Genomic DNA, 20,333 nt, shown 5'->3' on the forward strand with positions numbered 1-20,333 from the left:
TAGCTTCTTTCACGCTATTATATATTGGACCTATTATAGCATATCTTATACATATTTATATATCAGACGTCGTATATTCATATATTAGACAGAGACCTGCTTTGGTGTCAAATCTGAAATGCACGAACAGTAGAGTACGGAGAAACAATGGAATGTTGTCCATGGAATGTTGTCAGGTTTGTCAAAGAAACCGGTACTTTGGATGTGTTTTTGTTTCGTCATGTGCACGTTTCTATACATTTTACACGTTACATGTCTACACATGTCCACGTTTCTTCGTTCCTAGTTTCTTGTTTACTGCAGTACATGATAAATTGGTGCCATGGGACCAAATTCCCCATAGTAAAATAACTCACTGGTCAATGATTACGAAACAAAATCATTTCTGTAGCCACTTGTATTAATTATTTTGACAGATCCTGCCGACATGCGATGGGTTTCACTCCTGTCTGTTTCAGTCACTGTGCATTTCAGCTCTGACACCAGATTAAGCCCCTGTGTAATGATGCAAGTCACATGCGATGACGTGGTACTGCTCCACTTCGTGCCCAGACCAGGCGTCAGATCACGGACCTCCTGACGAGTCGGAGAGTCGACCGAGTCGTCTCCCCTTGACACCGTTAACGTCAACTGGAGGGAGCCAACGGGACTCACCAGCTGACCTCCCCGTCCTCATTTTCCCTGGAATCGCTCCTCCCCCCTCCCCCCGACGTCCCCCGGATCTCCGCCCGGTGCGGCACGGAAGGGCAGACAAGGATGGTGGCTCCCCCGCACCGGCCAAGGCCGGGGTCCAGCTGTCCGGGGTCGGCCTCCGCGGCACAGACGGCTGCCCCCACGACGGCGGGGCGGGGGTGGGGCGGCGGAACAGCTGAGGGGACCACGGCACAGAGGGGCGGAGACATGGTTCTGGTGTCACTCGCGCTGACGGTCGTCGCCTGAACGGACAATGTTTGTGCCGATCTGAAAAGAAGGTTAAGATTTCATGCTAATCATTTGTTGCGCATGCGCTTCACGAGGTTCGAGCTTTGGTGCTGCTGTTTTGCGCTACCGCCGAATAGTTCTGTTCTCTCCCTCTCTCTTCATCTCTATCCCCCCTCTCTCTCTCTCTCTCCCTCTCTATCCCCTCCTCTTCCCTTCTCCATCCCACCTTCCCTCTCTCTCTCCCTCCCCCTCTTTTCTCTCTCCCTCTACTCCCCCCCCTCTCTCTCTCTCTCTCTCTCTCTCTCTCTCTCTCTCTCTTCTCTCTCTCTCTCTCTCTCTCTCTCTCTCTCTCTCTCTCTCTCTCTCTCTCTCTCTCTCCTCTCCTCTCTCTCTCTCTGTGGTGGGATCGTATCAGCAGTGGGCTGAGCTGTTGCCAGGCACTGCAGTGTCCGACATCCAACATGGTCACCCAACATTGTCCCACATTCGACATCGTCCGACATGCCTGACGGACCTGACAAAGACACGTCCCTCGAAACTGACCACCCCGCGTCACCATTTTGCGAAACATGACTTTGTAACGGCTCGCCACCGCAACTGTCCGCCGAGGTCACACCAGAAGCCAAGCGCGGCGGGCGGGTCACGCATGGTACGGTCACGCATGGTATGGTCACGCATGATTAGCGGGGTCTGGTTGCGTGAGCGCGCCGGCTGGTAGCCGGAGCACGGCACGCCGTGGGCCACTCTCAGCCGGCTGCCGGGTGGGCGGTGCTTGACCTCGGCCGGTGTCGCGGTACTGCCGGGTGTGCTGGGAGGCAGGGGGCGGGGCAGGGTGTGGCCAGTTGCAAGGTTCTGTGGTGAACTGCAGTGCCTGGTGTTCCCTTCCAAATTGGATAGGACAGTGGATGTAAACAGCAATGGAGTAAAAGGAAAATGTTGCACTGGAAGGAGAAATGGACGTAGAAAAAGCTCCAAAAACAGACAGGTAGCGATCAACAGCTGACGACACAAAGAAAAGATCCAGTAGAAAATCTATCTATGGAACGTGGTTGTTACTGAGTGGGCTGTGAAAATATTCAAGCATTTAACGGGAGTTTTTTTTAGGCATCGGAGCAGCGGCTGCCAACTGATAATGCATGACTTTGCATTTCACAAGGATATCGTTCACATGTCCCTTCCGTTTCCGTTAAAACGAAGGGTATATAAAGCCACACTGCACATCACTCAGTAAAAAAGTATTAACAAGCGAGGAGAGCCGGAACATAACGCTGCCAAATTGGGGCACCGGAAGTGCCCTCTGCATTACAAAAGGGTCATTACAACTTGGTGAGATGTGGGTGCCAAATCCACTTTCCCCTGTCCCTAGGTCTATGGAGGAGAGGGTTAGAAGGGCCAGGGCTCTCTCCCAGCGCCTGGCCCAACCTTGACCAAGGTCATGGCCCTGGCCCGCCACACAGAGTGGATCAGCAGAATCAAGCGGCATGTGAAAGCCCGTACGGAAACTCGCAAGCGTGCGACGACCGTGACAACGAGCTTACGATGGCCGCGTGGCGTGTGACGAGTTGGCAACACACTTCAAGGTCAACATGGCCAGGAGCTGCCACCGATGGCGCGACAAATCAAACAGCTGTTGTCATGACAACGCAGCTAGTGCCGCCTATCAGCAGCCGCACAGCGGCGGTCGTTCAGAGCCCACTACTTAGCAGAGTACCACCTGGTGTTAGTAGCTACCCGGCGCTAAATTAGTGGTTTGAATATTGAAATGATGATATCACCTGGTTATAACCACATCGTGCATGGTAGATTATTCAAAAGTGCCTGCACCTAAATCCAAGTGTTTCGGCTTTTTGAGGATAAATGTCTTTCACTGTCCCACCACACAGCACGCATAGATACCTTCCAAAAATATGGATTGCTCAGTGTTAGCGACTACTGGAAAGGTCCAGGTTCTAGTCGCTGCAACAGGCTTGGGAGCCTCGTGAGCGCCACATATGAGGGTATGACATATTTCCAGTTGTCTACCGGGCTAACACCGACCAATGGTTTCCAGCTGCTGGCAGCGGCAGCGGCGGCGCAGGAGCGCAGCATCCGTATCCCCAGCGACGCTCAGCAGTTTGCTGCGGACGCCCCGAACTTCGAGGCGCCCCAGCCATCCGAGAGTGTCGCCCCGGCTCCCCGACGGCGGTCGTTCGCCGGCCGCTCCCGGCAGCGGCATAGAGCGCCGACCGGGGACGAACCAGCAGCCAGCGGCGGGCGGCTGGCGGCCGCCGCCGACGCAGAAACGCCGCAGGCGGACGCCGGGTTCCGCCCGCGGACACGCGGCGGCGCCACCATCGCCCGGCGCCGCGGCCGCCGGCCGACGCAAGAGCCAGACGGCAGCCGCGGTCGAGACGCCGACTGCGGCGCCGCGGCGTCGCCGACTCCGCGGCCGGAACCGGTCGCGCGTGACCCCGGCGGCTCCGGAGACCACCCGCGCCACGCCGACGTCCCAGCCGCCGCCGGCTGACGAGGTTCCGACGCCGACCACGGCCGGCTCCCCGCTCCGCCAGCTGCCGACTCCGGCCGGCGCTGGGTCGGCGCGCCGCCCCACGACGCCGGGGCTGGCGCAGCCAACCGCCGCCAGCCGGTCCCGATCTCGCCCCGCCGCCAGCCGGTCCCAGTCCCGCCCCTCCGCCAGCCGGTCCCAGTCCCGCTCCGCCGCCAGCCGGTCCCAGTCCCGCCCCGCCGCCAGCCGGTCTCAATCCCAGCCTGCCGTCAACCAGTCTCAGTCCCGCACCGCCGCCAAGAGCGGCCGTAGCGGCTCCCGCTTCAACCTCGAGGCGTTCATCCAGGAACAGCGGAACAAGGGCGTACCCATCGCCGACGTCGGCACCTTCGGCCTGCCCGGCCTGCCCGCCCCGGATCAGGGACCGGCAGCGGCCGCCGGCGAGGCCTCTTCAGGCCAGCTCGCGGTCCCGGCCCACTCCTTCCGCGGCGCCACCCTCAGCGCCGCCAGCGCCGCCAGCGCCACCAGCGTCAATCGACGGCCGCGACGCCGCCAGCGCCACCTGCGCCACAGGTGACCTCCACCTCTGGGCGGCGGCGCGGTGGCAGCTTTGACCTGGAGGAGTACACCGGCCAGGCGACACGGGTGGCGCGGCGCGGCCGGCGGCCGGCGCAGGCGGCTAGGGAGCAGGCGGTGCCGCGGCCTGCGGCGGGGAGGGGCCGCGGCCGCGGTCGCTACAGGCGACCCCAGGCGGAGCCGGAAGAGACGCCTCCGGCTGCGCGGGAGGTGACGAAGACGGCGCCGCGACGCAGCCGCCGGCCACCGCAGAGCGCTGGGACGTCTGGGGGCGGAGCGCCGCCGCTGCGGAGGCGACTGCCCGGCAGGCGCCAGCCCACGGCGACGGTACGGGCGCCCAACTCCAGGCGCGGCAAGTCCCTGGAGTTCGAGCCGGAAACGCTGCCGCAGCTGCAGGAACAGGACGGGGATGTGCTCGAAGTGCCGCCCGAGCTGGCCGCCTTCATCGCGCCGGGCATCGCGCCGCATTCGGGCAACGGTCAGCTATCCTCCGTGCAGCTGGATCAACTCGCCGTGAGTGCGGCGCAGCTGCTGCCCGCGGGAGTGATCGAAGAGTTCACCACGGCCCGCCAGGGGAGGTCGTATCTACCAGATGGCACACGGTCACTGACGCAGTCTCTGACGTCACACAACGCGCCGTCCGCCGACAAAGCCTCACGGTTCGCCTACCTGCCGGAGCCGAATGGGAGGACTGAGCTGTCTTCCGTTCAGACGTCTTCCAAGCCAGCATATCTTCCTCAGCCGGGCGACATCAGCCCGCCGGACGCCAAACCTTCCTACCTTCCCGAAGCGGGGCGCGGCGGCCTCCCGCGGCCGTCTCTTTTCGACGGTCTTCCACTGCCGCCGCCCGCCGAGGGGCATTCGAAGCCAGAGCCGGCGCCGGCGGCGGCGGAGTGTGGCGCCGACCCTGGCGCGATCCGACTAGAGCTGCGGTTTTTGCAGCCGTGCCGGGCGGACGCCGACTGCCCGCTAAATCTGGCCTGCTTCGCTGCCGCCATGCCGTGCCCGGGCACCGAGACTAAAGAAACGGTGAGTGGCGGCGCTCGGCCGCCAGACAGCGCTGGAGAATGTTCTCGATGTGGTTTGCCTGGCTTGTCAGGCTGCTTTTGTGGACAAGATAGGTGTAATGTGGGAGCGAATGAGTAAGCCCGATGGCCTTTCAACCACAGTTTCCCCCTAAGCTGTGGACCGTATTGTGTTGAGCCGATTCCGGTTTATGAAGCGTCGTCTCTTGACGTAGTTGACCTTCGCGTGATAGAGCACCACTGATCAGAAGATGGTGATCCTTAGCGATCCGATCCATGATCCGTGACACAGCCGAAGCGCATATTTCTCTTTATCTTCAGTGCATATCTCTCATATCTTCTGTTTCGCGAATCACTGGAGTGGGCGAGGAGTTGCAGTGTTAGAACAAACATCGTAGCGCGATGGAAGCCGGCATCGATCTGAGGCCTGAGGATGCATTCGGTCTAACGCAGAAGCTCGCTGGTAGAAGCTGTGTCGCTGTTCTGTTTCAGGATTGCGTGTGACGAGTTGACTGTTTCAGGACTCTGTGTGTGACGGGCTGCTCTATTTCAGGACTCTGTGTGTGACGGGCTGCTCTGTTTCAGGACTCTGTGCGTGACGGGCCGCTCTGTTTCAGGACTCTGTGCGTGACGGGCTTCCCTTTTTCAGAACTCTGTATGTGACGGGCTTCCCTGTTTCAGGACTCTGCGCGTGACGGGATGCTTTGTTTCAGGACTCTGTGCGTGACGGGCTGCTCTGTTTCAGGACTCTGTGTGTGACGGGCTGCTCTGTTTCAGGGCTCTGTGCGTGACGGGCTTCAGTGTTTCAGGACTCTGTGTGTGACGGGCTGCTCTGTTTCAGGACTCCGTGTGCCTGCCAGCCATGGGGGCCGGCGCCGCCTGCTCCAGAGCCACCCACTGCACGTCCGGGGGATGCCAAGAGGGGCTCTGCCTCTAGAGCCAGACGTCCGCCGCTGTCACGTGATCAGCACTCGTCTCAAAGCCGACGGAACACACCCTTCGACGCGTACGAAGGTGCAGAACGCCAAACGACCACGTCAACAGGACCCCCTCCCCCCCCCCCCCCCTCCCGCCATAGTGTGCTACTGGACTTCCGAAGTGCGTCCCATTCACGCGCCGGCGAGTGGTCCACTCACAACATACACGTGACGGATATCCAGAATACGTCCCGCGGACGTCCAGGACGCGTCCCGAGCACGTCCGGGACACGTCCAGAAGACGTCCGAAACACGTCCGGCCTTCCAAGGAGCGACCGGAGCCTGGTCTCGAGTCCCCTCCAGCCGGGCTGCCGCCGGACGATCGAGATAGATCACCGCCGCAACACTATTTTCAGCTTTGCGAAGAGCGTTTTACGCTCTTGAGCGTTTGCGAAGCGAGCGCTTGCGAGGAGCGTTTCACGCTCTTCGCGACGGAGCGCGCCCCCAGTGGGAAGCGCATCAGCGGTCGCGGTGTCCGCTCCGTCTACCGTCCATCGGCGATTGTTGAGGAGCGATTTCGAGTGCGAACTGTCGCGGCGTACGTGCGGTGTGGGAGAGCCGTATAGCGGCGGCATCGGCTCTGGTACGCTGACAGTGTGCTTTGGTAGAATTGGCTGCTGAAACATATAGCGAGTACGTAATTCCTAAGGGATTTGTGGTGGCAATGTTGTGTTTAAGAAAAAAAGGAATACAAAAGCATCATTAGGCGAGTCCATCCCCGAAGCATATCGCGCGAATTTAATAGCGTGACTTGAGAGAAATAGCACAAATGGCAGCGCAGCAGGCTTTGATCCCGGGATCCGGGTTCGAATCCCAAGCAGCGCTTACGCCTTTTACTGCCTGCCACCACGTGTCATGGTGAGGGGCGGCAGAATGCAGAGCAGCGGCACAGAATTGGCCGTGCCATCGGTATGCGAAGCGATTTGTTCAATTCATAACCCTTTGCAATAAAACACTGTAATGGTTTTATTCACTAATTGTTTGGGCTTTTGAACACGCGCCTGCAGCCTTAACGTGCTCAGACGGACCTGCTTTGCACATCACTTAGAGAGGATTTTCACGGAGGAATTTAGACCCGTCAAAACCAGCGCAAACAGAGCTTATGTTCCATGTGACATCGATCTTCACACTTCCACTCGGTGACGTCCTCGCATCATGAACAGCCTCATCCAGGCTGATGCTGAAGGTTTCAGACATCGCCGCAATACACGCTTGGTCCGTGTCATATGTCTGTATATTCACCAGGCCACTAACATTAAAGCACACGGGTCCGAACAGCACGTGACTGCTGCCGTCACGCGTCACACGTTACGCGTCACATCACTCGCTCCATATCAACACGTCTCGCACGCACCCCCAAGAGCAGGCACAATCTATGGCCAGCTTCACAGACCCGCGCCGGAAATACGACACGGCGTCGGTAGAACACGGCGTCAGTAGAACGCGGCGGCAGTAGAACGCGGCGTCGGAACAACGACAGCCAGTATTTTGTGGGAAATGCATTCCACCAGCCACATATCAAACGGAATAAAGAATACCGTAAAACAGGTCAGATGAAAGGCATGGCCACGTCATCGCGACATCGCAAGTGCGCGACAAGTGAGCGGTGCTGTCACATATCGCGCGCAGCCCGGCTGGAAGCGAGCAACAAGCGCATCTGCTGCCGTGACCACATGAGCACAACCACTCTAACTACACATGACCTGTGTGGCACCTGAAGGCAGTTTCGGAGGTTTAAAACGGTGCTTTATTGCCAGCTGTAGCTGCTCTAGAAGACGAGGCGACACGTAACAGGCGTCTGTGCCAATTGTTGCACCGGGTAAGGTTCACCGCACGTGTTGTGCTCACCACATACGACAGATGTCCCTATGGGAGCGAGAACGTGACTTGAAATATGATCACCACACCACATGTACGGTACGATAACCGCTGTCAAATGACACATGCCGCGAACTCAAAAGCGCTGCACTATGGAGCATTAGGTCTGAATGACATCAGCAAAATTAAAAATGCGCGATCGCAAAACCAGCCCGTCGTATTGTCAGGCTCCGTGCCGTTGTTGGTTTATTATGTTGCGTTCAGATCTACGAGTATGTAATATCATCTGTCCAAACCGCAGTTACTTAAAAAATCTACTGCGACATTATTGCAAGCGAGTCTTGTTTGAAAGCATCCTGCAAGACACAACCACACGGCCTTGAGCATGGTTCAAATAGCCGGTTTTCGCCAATCATCAAAGGTTCCATTACAGTCAGGCGCTGAAGTTAATCGAAAGCGTTAGAGCCACGCCAGAGCAGCATTCCACGTGCCTGACACCCGAAACGGACATTAACAAACATCATGCGTGCGCGTGTGAATGAACCAATATCCGTAACAGGCCAGGTGCAACATTATTCACATACTAATACATATTCACAGTCGCAGATATCAAATACACTTGTACAACAAATACCACAGGTATTGCACGACACATGCATGTCATGTTGACCGGCAGGAAGCCCACCGCCTGTCTCGAACACGCCGGTGGCGAGACATGTGACGCGACATTGAAAACGGCCTGTTCGGGTCCACAGTAACTAGATGGAGCCCACTCGAATCTGTCAGAAAATCAGCCCGATCGCAGGCCTCCGTCGTTGATGTCGTCACACGTGACGTCATGGAGAAGACTCACAACCATTGGTCGAGTAGTGCGTGCGCTGCGGAAAGCACGTTCTTTCTGAAGCAAGCGTACAGTCGCAGGGCCAATGGTCACTCGCTGATGCCGCTACTGTTAACCATGTCATTGCTCCCGAACAATGCATAGGAGACCTTATCAGAATCTGCCAGTTACGTGCCACCGTCACAGATGAGCCTTTGTCGTTCTCTTCGTCGTTCGGCGTTGCGTAATTGGGGTCAATCACAGCTCGGTCGGGACGAGTCCATCATGCCTCGGACGAGTTCATCACCACTCGGACGAGTCCATCACGCCTCGGACGAGTCCACCACAGCTCAGGCGGGTCCATCTCTCCGGGCGACGCCACTCGCCCCGCTGACGCCGGCGGCTCACACTTTCTCGCCACTGAGTCCGGTGAGGTTGTAGTACGAGTGCTCGGGGAAGCGGTCCAACTCTATGTAGTCCATCTCCGTGAGCAGCAGCTTCTCCAGCGTCTCCACGATCTCAGCGAAGCCCGGACGAGAGTCGGCCTCCGCTGACCAGCAGTAGTACTGAAAACACGCAAAACGCGTGTGACAACTGCGACCCGCAACGCTCTCCTATGCGTGCGGATTAATAGGAATACAAAATGGCAGCAATCTAGGATATCTGCATGGAACGGCAACTATTAAGTCACTGCATCGTGCACATGCGTTGAGTAGCAATAAATTATGCGTATTTTCTATTTGATTATCAGTGAACAAATTCCTTGGTGTTGGTAGCACTGACGCTCTTCGCCATGGTTTCACATTACGACATGCCTGCTCGCCTCGTTGCATATCGGCACAGGAGCACATCGCGGAGCACACCAGAGAGCACGAGGAGCACCACTGCAGACTGGACTCACCATGAGGTTGAAGAGCTCTCGCCGGCAGTGCTCCGGCTTCTCTAGACGGAACCCTTCTCGCACCTTCTTCATCACCTCCTGAGCCGACATGCCCGGGTACGGGGTAGAGCCTGTCACGCAAGTCAACGTGTCACGGAGCGGTTCCCAGTGACGTCACATGAACGCTTCGTACATGTGCGCTGTGGTGTCACGCATCTGGTTGCGAGAACTTCGCGACATGTTACGAAACATGTATCAGGGGAGAGTCAGAATAATCAACCGATCGAGCGTGGGGAGTAGGCCGCATGATTATTGCCACGACACGCGAAAATTACACTCCGTTTGATGTTTTTGGCTTGCCCAACATATGACGTCATAAGTTCATACCCAGCGTGACGATCTCCCAGAGCAGGATGCCGAAGCTCCATACGTCACTCTTGGCGGTGAAGATGTTGTCGTACAAGCTCTCCGGCGCCATCCATCTGCAGAAGTCAGTGACGTCACAAGCTCGTCCTTTACTCCTTTTCTTTCGTTCCTTCGTCCCTCGTTCGCCACACATCCGCGGAGGTATGCGGCGGTTCGTGGATGCGTGAACAAGCGCGTGGATGAAAGTGTCGACAGTCCATGGTCAAATGTGTTGGCAGTCCATGGTTTTCATGGGTGGTTATTGATTGATTACAAGGGCTTTCAGGCGCGCTGCCTGCTTGGGTCGATTTCCATCCAGTGGAAGATTGTTATTGGACACATGTGAACGTTGCGAGCACTAAGTAGGCTTCCGTACTTTTGGTTTGGTTTGGTTTGGATCACGGAGTCCCTATGGCCAGTAGTGACCATTGCAGGGCTATCGGATAAAAGAGACTAGGATAATTATGGGAAAACTGCATGCACCCGGGGTCTATCCGTGGAGACCTAGCACGTACGGGGACCACTATACAGGGCATGTACTCGGCACTCGGACGGGACCCCCACCAGGGTGCACTTAAGCCCCGTCATGGCTGGTGCATGTGGTTTTCCCGGATAAAAGGGGTGTCGCGAGGACGCGTGATAAAAGGAGAACGAGGAAAAAGGTGACGCTCCTGATTAGTTTCGTTGTCGGCATTTAAGCCTTTCCGCCAGTCACCACCATTTCAGGGCTATGGGATGAAGGGGAGTGGAGAACGGGGGACGGGGTGAACAGTGAACCTGGGGGACCATCTGCCGAGACTGAACCCGCGCGGGAACCCCTCCTCGAGGTTTGCGTTCGGCCCTCGCAAGGGGGGGGGGGGGACGGGGGCAGATAACCGGGTAACGCAAGGATTCGGGATGAAGCAAGAATTGGGAAAACAGAGAGGATGACGAGCTCCTGATGCGTTTGTGATTCGGTAAGGGCTATCGCGCTGGTGGCGCGTTAGCTGCGGCTTCACGCATGCAGCTGGACACTGTTGTGCGATGCTGGGTAGCTTGACGTTGAGCCTATCGACACTGACGCGCCTGTACGCAAAGGACGTGCTAAGTGTGCATCCTGCTCAATGACTGTGCTGGTTCGTTGGCCATCTCCCAGGTGATCAGCTAATGAGCAGATAGTCGGCTGTGTGTGACACATTCAGCTAGAATCCACACAGTAGCCCATCACACTTACTTTCACAGGGCATCGACTGGACGAGGCCTGATGATGCCGGGCTCAGTTACCAATCTACCCAACAGATGGCTCTGCTTACCTGATGGGCAGCCGGCCTTCCGTCTTGCGCTCGTACACGTGACTGACAATAATGTCACGCGCGAAGCCGAAGTCGGCCACCTTGCAGACGCGCTCCTCTGAGACCAGCACGTTGCGGGCCGCCAAATCCCGATGAATAATCTGGAAATATCATAGCGTGACGTCATACGAGGCACGTGATGTCATAAGGCATATGCCCAATGACGGGATAATTTACGGTGCTTGAAGTTTTCGAGCGCATCGATTGCTTGCTGTTTATCACTGTCACTGATGAGACGTGTAAGTCATATTTATCGGCATCAGCTGCAACAGTTAGAAGGAGTGTCACACGCCTGTGGCATGTTTCAAAAACATACTCCAGTAAAACCGCAGGACCAGTTACGCGTAATAAAAGCACTCGGAAGTGCCACTGCAGCACCGTCAAGAAGCAATATGGATGCCAATTCTAATTATTTTCAAATCCAAATTACGTTGTTAACGCTTTGTAACAGCACTATGCTTCCGCCCTGCAGTTGCAACCACCGTCATCATGACAACTACCATGCGCATCTCTTCTGGTGCGAATAAAAGGACGTTTCTGATTGGCCCAGAGTGTAAGTGCCTATTACCACGAAGTGTATTGGTTGAAGTTTGAACCAGTCCGTTACTAGGATCATGTGAGACTCCCATTCCCGGAGCCAAAGTGCTCCTCAAAAAAGTAAATGTGGTTAACGCCATAGAGGCTCAATCAAACCACAGTGTAACATTTGGTAGAATTCGAGCGATAAAAGATTCACGTTCCCGTATCTTTTGTCTAAACAGAATTTTTCATGTTATTGTCATATGTTGAGTCATATGTCAAGCTTTCATGTCATTTATTACACAAACATTTGAGACAGTAGTGCGTTGCAAACGTTACAAAAGACATACGCCGGAAAAGGCAGAGAGAACAAAACGCATAACTTTCATAATGGTGAGCAGGGAATCAAGTGAGATTTCTCCCGCAGGGTAGGCCATTTCAAATAAAATTTTTGAGCTATTCAGAGGGATTTCGAGAAACTGATATGGTTGATCAAATCGTATGCGTCTGATGCAATAATAAGTGAAAAGTAAATAGGTTAAGATATTCCCTTTAAATACAATGTAACGATCCGGAAATCAGTAGCGAAACGACTATTGCATGCAGCCATCACCGTACCACCACCGACCGAGTTTCTACCAAACTTTCCTCCTACATATCGACCTCCATCTGCATAGTATTGCAAAGTTCTCCACTTGTCTTTCGACCAGACGCCAATTCAACCCCCTCCCTCCCCTCAAACCTGACCGTAACTAAGTAAGCTGACCGTAACCTGACCGCAACAAGCCTGACCGTAACTAAGTAAGCTGACCGTAACCTGACCGCAACAAGCCTGACCGTAACTAGCCAAACATGATCGTAACTAACCATAACTAAGACCCGCAACCGCCCAGTTTCCCGCCGCCGCAGATGGCGCCACTGCTGCCGGTCTCAGCCGCCGTCGCGTGCGGGTTTGACTCACCCCCTTCTCGGTGAGGTAGTGCATACCGCGCGCCACCTGGTGGGCGAACGTGGTGAGGTCCCGGGACGTGAGCATCGCCGAGGGCCCGTGCAGGTTGTTGTAGTCGTTGGGGGTGCGCGACTCGCGCAGGTACGTTTGCAGCTTGCCCCGGTGCACGTACTCCATAATTAGGAATATCGGATCTGCCGGGAGATGGTGGTGATAATGATGATGATGATGATGCTTGGTGTTTCTGGCAGCGCTTCGGTCGCTGCGGCCATTTGGTGCCGTGTTGACGTGTCGACGGATAAATATCAGAGGTAAGAAAGAGAAAGACAGAGAGTTGAGAGAAAGAGAGAGAGAGAGAGAGAGAGAGAGAGAGAGAGAGGAGAGAGAGAGAGAGAGAGAGAGAGAGAGAGAGAGAGAGAGAGAGAGAGAGAGAGAGAGAGAGAGAGAGAGAGAGAGAGAGAGAGAGGGAGAGAGAGAGAGAGAGTAGGACAGGAAGAGAAAGAGAGAGAGAGCGAAAGGGAGAGAGTCAGTCTGTGATGTGAATAATCCGCTCGTTGGCATTCTGCCGTCAGGAAAACGGGAGTACACCCAACGGTAGTGTATGCTTTCATACAAAGGTCTATGACCTGGTACTGCACGAACTGTGGCTAACCATCTTCTTTGAGCTATTGCTCCTCTTCACTGGCAAAGCTTCAACCTTCGTTGTGCTATTCCCACTCCTCGTGAACATAACAGACCTGACACTCCGAGTGTGATGCTCTGCATATGCTGGATTTTGCACAACCCAGGCGCAATAGTAACGAATGGAAGCGCAGTGTTTACATGGAGGCTTCAGTGGTGCGGCGTGTTGAACTACGGCTTTGACCGTAAACATGCCGCCTGACCTTTCTCAGTGCAGCAGCCGAGCATGGTGACAACGTTAGGGTGAGGGTCGAGCAGCTTCATCACGTCCATCTCCAGCAGCAGATCCTTCTTCTCCTTCTCGCCGGCCGCTTCCTTCAGCGTCTTCACAGCCACTGTGCTGACGCCCTCCACGCCTGCGGCGCCGAGCGGGATTAGTGGAACGCGGCGAACATGCGCTGAAATTTCTGAAGCCATTCAACGGTCACCACAGCGTCTGTAGTTTGGGGATTATCTAAAGCCATTCAACAGTCACCACAGTGTCTGTAGTTTGGGGATTGTCTGAAGTTATTCAACGGTCACCACAGCGTCTGTAGTTTGGGGATTGTCTGAAGCCATTCAACGGTCACGACAGTGTCTGTAGTTTGGGGATTGTCTGAAGTTTTTCAACGGTCACTGCAGCGTCTGCAGTTTGGGGAGGGGCTAGGAAAGGCGAATGATCCCGTTTTGCGGGCGTCAGAGGCCCGAAGAGGAGTAGAGCAAAATAAACGCTGGGACCAGCGACCGCTTAAGGACCCGTGCTGGGACCAATGACCGTACTGGAGCCAGCGCTCGCGCTGGGGCCCGCACCCGCTAGAGACGCATACCTGACTGCATCACTGGACACTAACAGCCATCAGTGCTGCGCTTCAGACGTGCCCACAGCGCTTACGGAACGGCGAAGTGGTAAAGCGCGACGCAGGTTACAGGCACGGAAACGCTATGGAGGTGTCCCCGGCATTCGCTACACGGGAACACGGTAGTGGATTACCGAGGAACGTTTGAAGCAACATGCTGACGTATGTCATGCTCAAAGCATACGAGCATGGCTTTGTCACGGTAAATTGGCTAATGTTGCACGTTGTCCCATCGCCTAATGTGTAAAAATGGATCCAAACAAAAATACACGAATACACGGATCGGATCACAGGAGCACACGGAACACAAGGATCGAATCACGGGAGCACACGGAACACACGGATCGGGTCACAGGAATACACGGGATACCCAGATCAGATCACAGAAATACACGAAATGCATGGATCAGATCACAAGAATACACGAAATACGCGGATCAGATCACAGGGACACACGGAACACACGGAACGAAACACAAAACCACACGGAATACACTGATCGAATCACAGGAACACGCGGAATACGCGGATCAGATCGCAGGAACACGCGGAATACGCGGATGCGCGCAGTCGGCGGACACGTCAAGATGGCACTCACCCGACATATCGAGCGCCTCCACCTTCCAGACCTGGCCGAAGCAGCCCTCGCCCAGCTGGTGCAGGATGCGCAGATGGTGACGCGGGAACTCCCACTTGCGGTCGGGGCCCGACTCGCCGCTGAAGGACAGGTTCGTCTGGCCCAGGCTCTGCGGCGGCAGAGGTGGACGTCAGGTGGAGGGGGCGAGGAGGTACTGTGGGAGAGGTGGTGGAGGTGATGGTGGAGGAGGCGGAGAGGTACTGCAGGGGAGGTGGTGGAGGTGATGGCGGAGGAGGCCGAGAGATGCTGCAGTGAGGTAGTGGAGCAGGCAGAGAGGTGCTACGGGGGAGGTGGTGGGGATAATGGAGGAGGAGGCGGAAAGGTGTTGCGGGGGAGGGGAGGTGGTGGAGGTGATGGTGGGAGGTGGAGAGGTGTTGCGAGGAGGTGGTGAAGGTTACGGTGGAGGTGGTATTGGAGGAGGCTTGGAGAAGGCGAGGAATTTTGTGTGAGAGGTCATGACGGGTGAAGGACGGCTGACTGCCGAAGGTTACGGACAAATGAGACAGATCATCAGCGTCGAGTCATTTCGAGCGAATTCAAATCGACGCATGATTTATCCAAAATTAACGAGAATTGTGGGTTGATTCTTATTCTGATTTTGAATCTGAATCTTGATCCTTATTCTGAATCAATGCGAACACTAGTCAGCTCCGAATCACCCCTCAGAACATTCTGCAGACGAAACCATGAAGGAAATTCAACTCAAACCCAATGTGGAGTAAGAGGCCATTCGCACTACATGTAGCAGCAAGCAAATGTCTTAACCCAACCAAGGCAAGGTATCTAGATTATCGCCAACGAGAGCCTTCGTCCTCATTCTTCCACCGCCTGCTCGTCGCCCCGTCTAGGTGGTTGTTGGTTGTTGGCTGGTTGGCTGGTTGACTGGTTGGTCGGTGGTTGACGTTGCGCTGTGATAGCTTACCAATTTGGTGGCGTCGATCCCCTTGGGGTCGAAGCGTCTCCAGGTGGAGCTCTGTTCGTCGTTCATTTTATCTGAGGTCTCCGATCCGAAGCCAGAGCGTCGCTGGAACTCGATGGCGTACTGCAACGACGGCACCCTCGTCAGGCGCTGGCGGGGTAGGCAGCGCAAGACACGTGAGATGCTCACCAAGATCAACACGCGATGCAAATGAGGTGATACAAATGTGTGTGAGCGCATCCAAATGGGGGCGACAAATGAGGCAATCAAAATGCCTCGAGTTCAATTAAGTCACGACATTACCTTGGCAATTTTTTATGAATACCCAAGCACGACAACATTAATTATTTATGATTCACTACCTCCCACACCATGCTTGTTGAAGGTACTTTGATTATATCTCACATGTGTTGTGCTTGTAAGCCGCATTTCAAATTTCATCTACCAAAATATCTTGCAGAATGTATGGGGACGCTCGGCGGTTCTAACATACGCATGTCTGCGCCTTGCTAGTTCTAATATTCGGGTGTAACCCCGAAATTCACAACGTTAGCCGGCGTATCGGCCGGCACACTTTGAAGAGTCACTGACGTTCTCTTCCTTGCGCGTCTTCTTCCGTGCGCTCGACCATTTTCGGTAGAACCAGATGGCGCAGCCGACGGCCAGCACCAGCACCACGCACAGCACGATCGGCACCACAATCGGGGTCGGATCCATCGGACCACCGCTTTCCGGGGTCTTCTCCAAGGGTGCACCAGTCGCGTTCTGTGGCCGTGTTGGTTCTGAAATAAGTGGAAGATCGTGTCAAATGTCGCAGACCTTACAGTTTCGACGCTGCCTTGCAGACCTTGCGTAGATAACGCTACAGTTAAGCGTGGCGGTAGTGGTAACAGCTGCCCTGTGCGATGCGTCATCTCTCTGCTGAGATTTCCTGTCCACCGGTAAGCCACTTCAAGCCTTTCAAGACTTGACAAAAACAAGCACACCACCGGAAGCGTTGGCACTTTCCAAATGGGGTGATACGCCCATGTTAAGCCAATTCATTAAGTTGTCACCATAGTGGTAATGCTACGTGTCCACAAAGAGACAAGGATGGCAGCCCGACGAAAGTTCAGCAGCCGGCCGGATTCGAGCCCGGCGCCCCAGCCACGCTGGCCCTCACCGGTCGGTGACGACCGCTCGTTGGCGGCGCCGCTGGGCCGGTTCGGCCGGGACGGCACGCCCAGGGCGATGGGCCTGGCGGAAGGTCGGTCAAGGTCATCGGGCGCGTCCCGTCGTCAGGGTCACAGAGGTCAGACGTTCCGGACCCGGAGTCACAGAGGTCAGAGATCGCCGGATCGGACAGCAACGTGGCGCCGCTCAGGCGCGTCGTCCGGCGAGAGGCGCCCGGGTGACATGGGGCAAACAACACGCGGTCCACACGTCCTGCACGTCCGCAGGGCGTTCTGCATCTTCAGCGCCAGGAGCCGGGTCTGTGGCCAACGGGTGGCGGTTCGCGCGCGGGACTCCGACAACAGCGCACCATTGCGAGCAGACCTCCCAGGTCGTCTGGGGTGTAGGTTTGATTCCCGCGGAGCGCGCGCGGCCCCAGTGACTTACGCGCGTGGCCGGCCGGGCAGCGCCGCGGCCGCGCCCGCCTTGTCGACCAGGTTGGGCGGCAGCTTAGGCTGCGTGTGGGACGTCGGCGGCTGCTCGAATTCGCTGAGGTTGCCGGTGGGCTCGGTGATGACCACCCAGACGACCGCCACCACCGGTATGTGGCCGTCGTCGGCCGTCACTCGCAGGTAAAACTGCTCATTCTCCTGCCGGGGGAAGGGGAGGGGAGGGAAGTCAGTCATCAGCCAGCCAGCCTCTTCGTCGTAGTGACGCGACGCTGCCGTTCATGCCCGCAGTGCGGGGGCATCAGACGCACCGAATTTAACTGCTAGAAAAACTTACCTTCGATCTTTTGATTGCTGGGGGGTTTATCGAATCGCGCAACACCTTAATGTCCTGACCAAGACAGCAGGCAGCCACGCGAAGCAACATCCACCCATCGTGGAGGCCAGGTGAGCCGAACTGAGCAGCAGTCCACATACCGTGCAGCAAGTGAAAGTTGTCTGCCGCGGGAGTTGAACCCACGTCTTTCTATTCCGCACACAGCGCATGCTGATGTTGATTCGGGGTGTGTGTACCAACCACTCAGCCGCGACTTCCGCGACCCTGCGTGACCTTCTGTAGGTGAGTGGTGCTGATGGTGTTGATCGGTAGCTTTGCTGCCCTGCGTGCTCACAGGCCACTTGGCTAATAACAAATCACTGAAATGGTAGCAGATGTCGCGTGCCTCTGCTATGCCTGCTATGAATCCAGTACTACATCGTCGAGGTCCTCTGTTGATGGCAAATACACTGAACATATTGTCGGTTATAATCAGTTCCAGTGAGCGGTGTGATGAAGTCAGTTTGGAGGGAGCGTATTCTAGATTCTGGGTCGAACGAGTGCTATCAGGTTTCCTTTTGGCTACTAGGCTACTAGGTTTCCTTTTGATAAGACAGTAGTATTAGCCTTATTCCTCGGAAAACCAGGAGAATGCAAATATAGTTTGGTTGATATTTCGGCAACATGACTTTATCGAAACAAAAGCAGAAGAATAGCCTTCCACCTCTGCTTTTGTTTCGATAAAGACATGTTGCCGAAATATCAACCAAACTATATCTCTATTCTCCTGCTTCTTCCGAGGAATAAGGCTTATACTACTGTCTTATCTATGCAAATAATGTTCCTCACTAATGCACTAAACAACTTACGTAGGTTTCCCTTTGAATCAGGTTTCCTCCGTGGTCGAAAACGTGTTCACCACTTGCTTAGATCTTATCCACCCATATCAGAGCCAAACATATAAACTTGGCGATGGCTTCGGAGAGCATAACAGACCAGCGGATGATGAAGAACGCGGTCATTCCTTCTATCTCATATCTCATACCTCATACCACAAGACTCGTCATTCTACCGCATGACGGGACGCCGGGCGATTCAGTGAGGGACATGGAGCCGATTTTCCCAGGGCGAATGATAGTGGGAAAACTAATGGGGTGGAGACGTAAAACTATTTCGCCCCATGGAAGAACAGGCGCCAAGCGCGAGAAGGCAATACGCCGTAGAGCTGCAACTATGAATAATCGACGCATGGCTGCCCCACGCCGCAGGCCGATCAGCCGGCAGAGTGCTGTTTGCTGTGTTTTTTCCTGTGCTATTTACTGGCGCTGTTTGCTGGTTTGCTGTGCTGTTTGCTGCCATACACTGCAGGTGAACCAGCCGGCAGTGTACAACATACACCGCGGTGTACATCGTATGGCACGAATGTGAAACTGCTGCGTTATTCCATGACTTCATTCACATGGAACAAATAACCCAATTGGGATCTGTGTGCGTGATGGTAGTGTACAGATAAATCGGTCTTAACTGGTCGAGACCTACCAAAGAAGTCTTCTAAGTTCGTGTTCTATCAAATGACTAAAACATTTCGATTTAATAGAACTTTTCCGCCTAAAGCAAATCACAAAATGCTGGAATATTGACATTTCTGTGCTTTGTCTCCCGCTATAGCGCTATGTACTAAATTCGCTACCAGAATAATAGTAGCAACGTGTGATGCTTGTCCCCGAGCGGACCACCGAGGCCACCTCGTGCCTCAGACCATTTCTTTGCAACCGTTACAGTATGAAGAGAGTTATGAACTAAAAAAACTACTAAAACTACTATGACTACTAGCAAGTAAAAGGATGTCAAATCAACCGGGGACGTGTAGGGGATTTAACTTTTCACATATGTGACTCAGAAACGATTTTCGGTCGCACCAATCTTTGAAAAGCAACCAGTCCGCATCTGTAAGACCTAGCAGACACGCAGTTTGCCTACACATGCAGTTGCCAGAATATCACAATAACTGTTCAGCCGTTTCCGAAATGCAGCCAGTGACCTGCAGGTCACTGACCCCACCCTCGGCTGACCAGAAGGTCACTGACCCCACCCACGCACACAGGCGCGTGCGGACTCACCTTGCCGGTGAGGTCGGCCGTCAGGTAGACGACGCCGGTGACGTTGTTGATGGTGAAGAGGTGGGAGCCGTCCGAGAACTCATCCGGCATGATACCGAAGGTGATCGGGTCGCCCTCCTCATCCTGCGCCTTCGCGCGCGCCACCAGCCGACCGATCTGCAACAGAGAGCAACGCGCGTTGTTTGCCTGATTTGCGAATATGCACGTGCTTAATATTTGCGAATGTTTTGCGTAATTTGTGAATGTTTTAACATGCTTTACATTAGCGAATGTTTAACATCCTTTACATTTGCAAATATTTCGCATGATCTCCGAACGTTTAACATGCTCAACATTGCGAATGTGTTGCATGATTTGCGAATTGGCCTAATGATATGTCACGCCCACTCTGTGAATGCCAGAGGAGTCAGATTATCTGCTACATACCACGTTTCATTCCTCTGTGGAACTATTTATATGTGTATAACTTTCTCACATCCGAGACTCCTCAACGACATCCTTAGATGCGGTTTCGCCA

At 55.0% G+C, this 20,333-nt stretch overlaps 1 protein-coding gene and 1 long non-coding RNA gene across 2 annotated transcripts in view; one reads left to right on the top strand and one right to left on the bottom strand.

The window, feature by feature from the left end:
* Positions 1–3,608: 3,608 nt before the first annotated feature.
* LOC119099333 (uncharacterized) lies at positions 3,609–6,690 on the top strand. The gene is made up of 2 exons (XR_005094354.1): positions 3,609–5,011; positions 5,849–6,690. It is a non-coding gene; the product is annotated as an uncharacterized LOC119099333 (long non-coding RNA).
* A 510-nt stretch (positions 6,691–7,200) lies between these two features.
* Cad96Ca (tyrosine kinase receptor Cad96Ca) overlaps positions 7,201–20,333 on the bottom strand; it is a 51,370-nt gene continuing 38,237 nt past the window's right edge. The window contains exons 3-14 of the mRNA XM_037222394.1: positions 19,817–19,972; positions 17,379–17,581; positions 16,942–17,015; positions 16,371–16,561; positions 15,783–15,902; positions 14,822–14,969; positions 13,591–13,743; positions 12,719–12,900; positions 11,200–11,339; positions 9,890–9,984; positions 9,524–9,633; positions 7,201–9,188 (exon numbers count right to left, since the gene is read on the bottom strand). Of these exons, the coding sequence (XP_037078289.1) occupies positions 9,027–9,188; positions 9,524–9,633; positions 9,890–9,984; positions 11,200–11,339; positions 12,719–12,900; positions 13,591–13,743; positions 14,822–14,969; positions 15,783–15,902; positions 16,371–16,561; positions 16,942–17,015; positions 17,379–17,581; positions 19,817–19,972 (1,734 nt within the window). The 3' untranslated portion in view covers positions 7,201–9,026. The remainder of the gene's footprint in view (positions 9,189–9,523; positions 9,634–9,889; positions 9,985–11,199; positions 11,340–12,718; positions 12,901–13,590; positions 13,744–14,821; positions 14,970–15,782; positions 15,903–16,370; positions 16,562–16,941; positions 17,016–17,378; positions 17,582–19,816; positions 19,973–20,333) is intronic.

Source organism: Pollicipes pollicipes, unplaced genomic scaffold (assembly GCF_011947565.3).
Source record: "Pollicipes pollicipes isolate AB1234 unplaced genomic scaffold, Ppol_2.1 Scaffold_1600;HRSCAF=1878_pilon_pilon_pilon, whole genome shotgun sequence".
NCBI lineage: Eukaryota > Metazoa > Arthropoda > Thecostraca > Pollicipedomorpha > Pollicipedidae > Pollicipes > Pollicipes pollicipes.